The 7171-nt window shown below is 42.8% G+C and overlaps 1 protein-coding gene across 3 annotated transcripts in view; it reads right to left on the bottom strand.

Annotated features, from left to right (window-relative positions):
* The window catches only part of Grk3 (G protein-coupled receptor kinase 3), a 165008-nt gene that overhangs the window by 114654 nt on the left and 43183 nt on the right, over positions 1-7171 (bottom strand). For 2 of the 3 annotated variants that reach the window (XM_023711723.1, XM_004628015.2), the window contains exon 2: positions 5815-5891. In XM_023711723.1, coding sequence (XP_023567491.1) covers positions 5815-5891 — 77 coding nt within the window. Of the gene's footprint in view, positions 1-5814; positions 5892-7171 lie in introns of those variants that run through there. The other variant, XM_023711725.1, reaches the window with a different exon arrangement.

Below are 7171 nucleotides of genomic sequence, written 5' to 3' on the forward strand. Positions count from 1 at the left end.
TAGTATAGAGGTTATGTAAGAAAGCACTCAGGCCAGGGCTAGAGCTCAGCAGCATAAACGCCTGCCTGGCAAGCACAAAGTCCCGAGTTCAATCCTCAAAAAAAAAAAAAAAAAAAAAAAGCACTCAGAAAAAATCAAACCAAACCGAAAAAACAAAAAAGAGAAAATGCTAGTGATACAGGGCTACAATGTTATGAGTGATTTGCTAATAGTTTTAAAATATTTTACCAATAAAAGGATTATTTTTGGCTAGCCAGGCTGCCTTAAGGGCGGGTCTGGTGTGGCTTGTGGAGCTGGGGATCGAACTGCAGTTCCCTGTGCTTGAGTTTGCCCAAGCAGGTGCTTTAAACAACTGAGCTAACCCGCAAGCCCCTTTTTAACCAGTAAAAAAAATTGGAAAAAAAAAAAAAAAAAAAAAAAACAGGTATAAAAATGTTGAATCTAGATGATACAAATCTATGTACAGTTATGGGTATATATATAGATGGGTTTGGATTTTGGCCTGCTTTTACACATGATGGAAAAGTTTTCAAATAAGCAATTTCCCTGGACAGGGCATTCACTGAACATGTGCCAAGAACCACTGAGTATCCAGGCTTCACGCACATTGCCTGCTGCATCTTCACCATGGTCTACAGAGCAGCATCATCAACGCCACTTTTATAGAAAAGGAAATTAATGAATCAACAACTCCATGGGAGAGAAGCCATCAGCTCTGCACATCACTGGTTTCTTCAGCAAAGTTTCAGAGGCCAAGTAACTGAAAGACTTCTTTCCTTTTTAAAATATTTTATTTTATATCATTCATTCATTCAGTCAGTCAGTCAGTCATTTTGAGACAAGGTCTCACTAAGTAGTTAAATTTCTTAGGCTGGCCTGAAACCTGCCATTCTCCACCTCAGCCTCCCCACCCCTGGTATTGCAGGCATGTGCCGGGCCTCTGTCATAACACATCTATACAAATCAGCCACAGCACGCATGGAGGGCAGCCCCCAGATACTTCCATGATCCTATGCGTGGGAGATCTTGGTGGGTTACAGGAGAGAAACGGAGCTGAGAGTTAAGAGAGCCACAGAAGAATAACAAGAGAGAGGGAAGGAGCAAGGCTGAGCAGAAAAGTGGAAACTCAGTCCTGGAGGAAACAGAGAAGACTCTAGAAAGACAGAGAGGAAGGTACAGGACAAGGGGAACAGAAGGAAGACCTCCAAAATTAGACAATATACCAACCACAGCCTGCCTTCCACTCTTCCCTCATCCCTAACCCCAGGCAGAAAGGGAGGAACAAAAAGAGGGGCCAGGCAGCCAGGCAGCAGACTTGGTCCACAGCTTCTGCAGACGCAATGCCCGCTGTGTGCAGTCTGCCTCCTCCCACCATCATCACTCTCCCTTCCTGTTGCCACGACCTTCTGAGTATAAACTCTGCCTTTCCCAACCAACTCTGGGCTCAGAAACTAGACAGAGGCAGCGACAGAATTACATATTCAAGCCACTTAAAATTATTTAACAGCTCAATTGAGATAAAATGTACAACCTAGTAATGTCTGTGAGGCTGATCTTGTGGATAAATCTGTAGCTTAACAAAGATGGGAGTCCACACTAGTGACATTAGGTGGTCAGATCAAAGGTTCTGGGGATAGAGTCTGGCCCGGTTTCAACCCAAATGATAAAAAGACATTTGGGGGTCTGGATGTGTGCTGGAGCTGTAGCAGACAGGAAAAGGGTTACGGAAGGGGCAGGGAACAGAAAGAGAACCAGAGAATCCTCAGTACACTGCAAAAGCTAGAACAAGTGCAGGGCAAGCAGACCCAGCACCCGCTGCCAGCTGTGTCTTCCCAGGGAATCTCAGGCTCAGTCACGGTGAAAGCTCCTTCCTTTCCTAGCAGCACTTATCCAAAATAGCCCAGAAGCACAGTCCTGATAGCCCTCAACTGACAATGAGTAAGCAAAATACGGTATGTTTACAATTGAATACTGCTCTAGTCTGGAAAGGAGTTCGGTTCCAACCCATGCTACCGCACAGACAGACTTCAGAGCACCAAGCTGAGAAATGCCAAATGGGAAAGCTACTTTTTTGTGTGAAGCCATCTCTCTGTGTGTGTCCAACACAGGCAAAAACGACAGGGACAGAAAGCAGACGAGCGGTCACAGCAGATGAGTGGCCACCAGAGGCAAGTGGCAGGGATGACTGCGGACAGGTGGGCTACGGAGCTTCCACTGAGTCATGAAAATATTCTAAGATTAGACCCGGGGATTGCTGCCCAATTGTGAGGACATACTGAACACTGCGGAACTGTGCACTTGCAGTAGATACATTTTATTTGATGTGCAATACATCTCAATAAAGCTATAAAAATAAATTGGAAGTTTCCACTAACAAATACATAATTTTCCTTTTCCTATCAAGGGTAAAATATTTTATAGTTTTTCATCTGATAGAAGTAAAAGAGAAATGAGAGGTAAACATCATGAAAATAAGAAGCATCAGCAACAACAAGCGAGAGGATAATTGATTTATTTGATCCCAGTGGCATTCTGAGGACCTGGATGCAATATTCTATGCGGCAGGGGGCTGCTAGCTTCCCCAGAAAACAGACAGGTCACACCTCACCTGCTTCTCTGCCTCACTTTGACTCCTTTTTATTGCTGTACTTCACGGCTTTCCATTGGAGCTACATCTCAGCTGGATGCTGTAGCACACACCATGTGAGCCCAGCACTCTGGGAAGCTGAGGCAGGAAGACCAACTTCAAACCCCATCTGGACAATTCAGACACACATGCGCGCGCGCACGCACGCACGCACACACACACACACACACACACACAGTCTCATGTATTCTCAAACACGAATTGTACAAATTCTGCTCATAAATTCAGGAAGTTTCTTTTTAAGCAAAAGCAAGTTTGTTTCAAAGTAAAAAATTAATGCCATGCCAGCCCCGCCCCTGGGATGTGTGGAGACAGAAATTGAGACTGGGTGTGGTGGCGCGCGCCTGTAATCCCAGCTCTTGGGAGGCTGTAAAGAGGCAGATCACTACGAGTCCAATCTAGTAGTGAGACCCTGAACACCTTTAGACTCTTCCCTAAAATATAAAAGAAAAAAAAAAGTAAAAAATTAAAAGGGGATGGGGGTACAGCTCAGTGCAAAAACCCTGCTTCAATCTCTAATATCACCAAAAACAAAAAGGAGGAGGGGGAAGAAGAGATGGGGGAGAAGGAGCAGCAGGTACATCTATGGAAGACCACCATAGTAGACTAATTTCTGCAAACTACACCTATTCTTAAACAAAAAGTGACTTACACAAATCCATACACTTTCCCCACTGGTTTCTAGTGGATATGAATTTTTTTTTAAATCCATCATAATCTCTTCTTTAAAATTCTAAGAATTAGAACAAGTTGTGTTCCTTCCCTGGATCCACTTTTCCTCATCTGTATATGAAGAGGCAGCCTGGAAGTATCTCAAAGACTAAAAAAGATTCATGTATTAGTCATGGAAACAGAATGGCAGCTGTCCTTCACTATCCCAGGGGAAGGTTCCAGGATACCCAAGGGCACCACAATTCACAGATGTTCTAAGCCCTTATCTAAAATGCTGTAGTACTTGTGCAGAATCTACGCACAACCTCCCATATATTCAAATCATCTCTAGGTGACTTACCATGCCTAATAAAATGTAAATGCCATGAGAATAGTTGTTAGACTGAGTAGTTTAGGGAATAATGACAAGAATATCTGTCTAGTACAGACCTAATTTTTTAATACACACACAGATACACACATATATACACACACATGCACATACATGCACTTTTTAAAATCCATGGTTGATAGAATCCAGGGATATGGAGTCCATGGATATGTATATACACCAGTAGAGTTCCAGGAAACTTTAGTTTCTTAGGATTTAAATAATTTCTTCTAGAAAGAATATATTTGAAAAACTAAGACCAACCCACAGCTAAAACCACCTAAGTGATTACTGGAGTTAAGCAAGGTGCAAAGAAAGGAACATCCAATTTCCCAATGTTGAATTCATGTAAAAATCCTACAAATACCAGTTCATCTCACTATTCCAGAAAGATCAATAAATAAAATATTAAGAAATTTCTAGACAGAAGGAACTATCTTTGGAGAATGAAAAAGAAAAAAAGAAGGCATATAAACTATAGGTCTTACCTAACCCTGATAAATCACTTGTAAACAAACTGATAGGTTTTAGAAGTCAGGTGAAAATGTAACATTTCTTCATAGGCCTTAAAACTCCACATGTTTTTTCTGCTGAACAATCTGTCTTTTTTCTTTCTTCTTTTTTTTTTTTTCAGTACTAGAGATTGAACTCAGGACCTTGCCCTTGTGAGGCAGGTGCTTACACCACTGAGCTATCTCCCTGGCTAAAACTGCACATTAAATCAATTCCTAGGCCAACCTAATTTCTCTAAGCACCAACTGTGAGGAAACTTCAAAGCCCCCTACATTAAGATACATCCACAGGGGCCAAGACCCACACTGCCCATGAGAGAGGGCTCCCCACCTATGTGTGCACCTGGGGAAGTCCTTGTGACCTGCAGAGCCGATACTGAAGGCAGTGACAGGAAGAGGAGTCAAGCACATGGTCTTCATCAAGAGGAACAGCAAATCACCTGCCATGAAGACTGATGGCATCAAGGGATTCGCTCCATGTACTCTGAAGGAGGATAACCTTCAGGGACGCAGGATGCTCACAGAGACCCATGCCTGTCCTGTGACCACAAGGGCAGAGCAGCAGAGAGAACTGGGACCTTTGGGCGAGGAACATGGCTTCTGAGGAGCATGGCTGGTAATGGATCCAAACAAAGCATTTTGTCTGGTCCCCAATATAACATCCTTTGGAGAGCTTCTGGGCAGAAACCTTACCGTTAAGCACCTGTGGTTGTGGAGAACCAAAGCAGCCCTTTAACCAGTGCTGACAGCCCTTCAAGTGTTGAATTTGTTGGTTTCACATAAGGCCTTCCAGAGGAAGGAGCCAGAAGAGTGTCCAGTGACCCCTCCAAATGAGCAAACGTAACTCATTCTAATCTCACTATGCAGGTGTGGCGGTACACACTCGTGATGCCAGCACTCTAGGGGTCTGAAGCAGAGGGCTCCAAATTCAAGCACAGCCTGAGCAACTTAGCAAGATCCTGTCTCAAAACTAAAAATTAAAAAAGGGCTAGGGATATAGCTCAATGCAAAGGTCCTGGGTTCAATTCCCAGTATAGCCAAAGAGAGAACAATCTCATTATAATGCTTGATTGGGGGGCATATTCCTATCCCCCATCTTAGAAAAACTGAGGTATGCAGAAACATGACAGCCAAGTGAGCATGCTCGGGAACACAGTCCCCACCCCTGCCATGACAATGGGTTGTTCCAATGTGAACCCATGTGAGTTTCCTCAGTGACACCACTCTGGGAATTATAATTATCCTCAGTGATCTCCTTACTTGCTGCAAGCAATAAACCTCTCTTCACTCTTACCTGCTGAGTATGCTTAACTCAGCTTTGGACTCACTAAGGGGCGAACCCAGTGAGTTTGATGAGGGCAACCTTCTCCCATCCACTCCTACCTTAAATTCAGAGTCAGTGTAGTCTGAGTCCCACTAGCTTATTATCCATAAGCCATTAGAAATATGAGCAATGATAAAGTATCCTACTAATTATATGAAATGACCTTCTTTCCCACCTTTAACTAAAATGGGTATAAAGCAGGATTAGGGGCTACATTTATAAGCTACTACGGCATCACCTGATTTCACTATGGCAATTACACTATGCCAGACGACCAAGCAGGACTCACCGATTTTCTGATTGAAAATCTTGTCAAAGGTTACTTCGTTTCTCTCCTCAAGATATTTCTGCATCACGCTCCGGATACTGAAAAACAGGAGTGGCACACAGTTACCAACCTAGCCGGCAGCATGAGTAACCACCCCCAAGAGAAAGAACAGGCAGGTGTCTACCCTCAAGGATATTAACTTCATGAAATGGGCCCCTTCAGTGGTCATTGGGACTGCACAAAACAGCTAAGGAGACCAATAGCTGGCAACTTCCTGGCTTCAACAACCACCCTCTACTGCGACACAGAACCTACACTGTATGTAGAAACTGACTACAGAACAGAACTTAAGGACCTTGAAACTCTCCCTCTGTTCCACCATTCTGTAAAAGAGTCACAAATATGTGTACACACACACACACACACACACACACCAGCCCCATGCACATTCAAACATGTACCAAACAAATTTCTGCTCATCAACTAAGAAACAGCTCTCTAAAAGAAAAGCAAAAGTTCTCTGGATATGTAACTAATATTTAGTAAAGTCACACTGCTGTATACCAACAATTAGCCACAAAAAAAATCTAACTAGAAAGATTCCACTTGAGATCAAAATTTAAAACATCAATTTTCTTTAAATTAAAATCTCACAGAATATGTTCAAGAAGTCTGTGGGACAATGACAAATCAAACTGAAAGACATTAAAGGAGATCTAAATAAATACAAAGATACTACAGTTATGAACAGAAAAACATAAAAATTCAACATCTAATCTAAATCTAACTATAAAATCAACACAATCCTCATCAATATTCCAAAAACAGTTTTTCATAGAATATAGAAACAGACATGTTTTTTCTGTAATTTATACCTAGCAGGCTCATGAATAGCCAAAACATTCCTGAAGAAAACAGAATAAAGATACTGGGACTTATTCAGAAGATACAATAATTAAGACAAGATAAACAAATCAAGATACAGAAGGTAGAGCAAATAAACTGAGCTGCACATACACTAAACTCGGATGTATATGAGAAATGACAAGGCAAAAAGCAAACAAAAAATGGAGAAAGGATATATTTTTCAGTAAGTGAACCCCAGAAGTGTTTACTCGAATGGAACAAGTAGAAAATTGAATCCCTGTTACCCAATAGTGATGGGAGAGAACAATTTAGCACTGCTTTTAAAAAACAAACTACAGAGTCCTAGCCCAGGTCCAGTGAGTGTGTGGAGAGCTTCCTGCTAACCTGCGCCGGCGGGACCAGTCCCAGCCCAGGCGCAGTGTGGGCCCGGACCCTATCCCACCCCCTCGGGCTGCCCCCAACCACTCCGCCGTACCTCCCCCACCCCTCCCACCGAGTAGGAATTTCTGCC

Source organism: Octodon degus, unplaced genomic scaffold (genome assembly GCF_000260255.1).
Source record: "Octodon degus isolate 3935 unplaced genomic scaffold, OctDeg1.0 scaffold00021, whole genome shotgun sequence".
Classification (NCBI taxonomy): Eukaryota; Metazoa; Chordata; class Mammalia; order Rodentia; family Octodontidae; genus Octodon; species Octodon degus.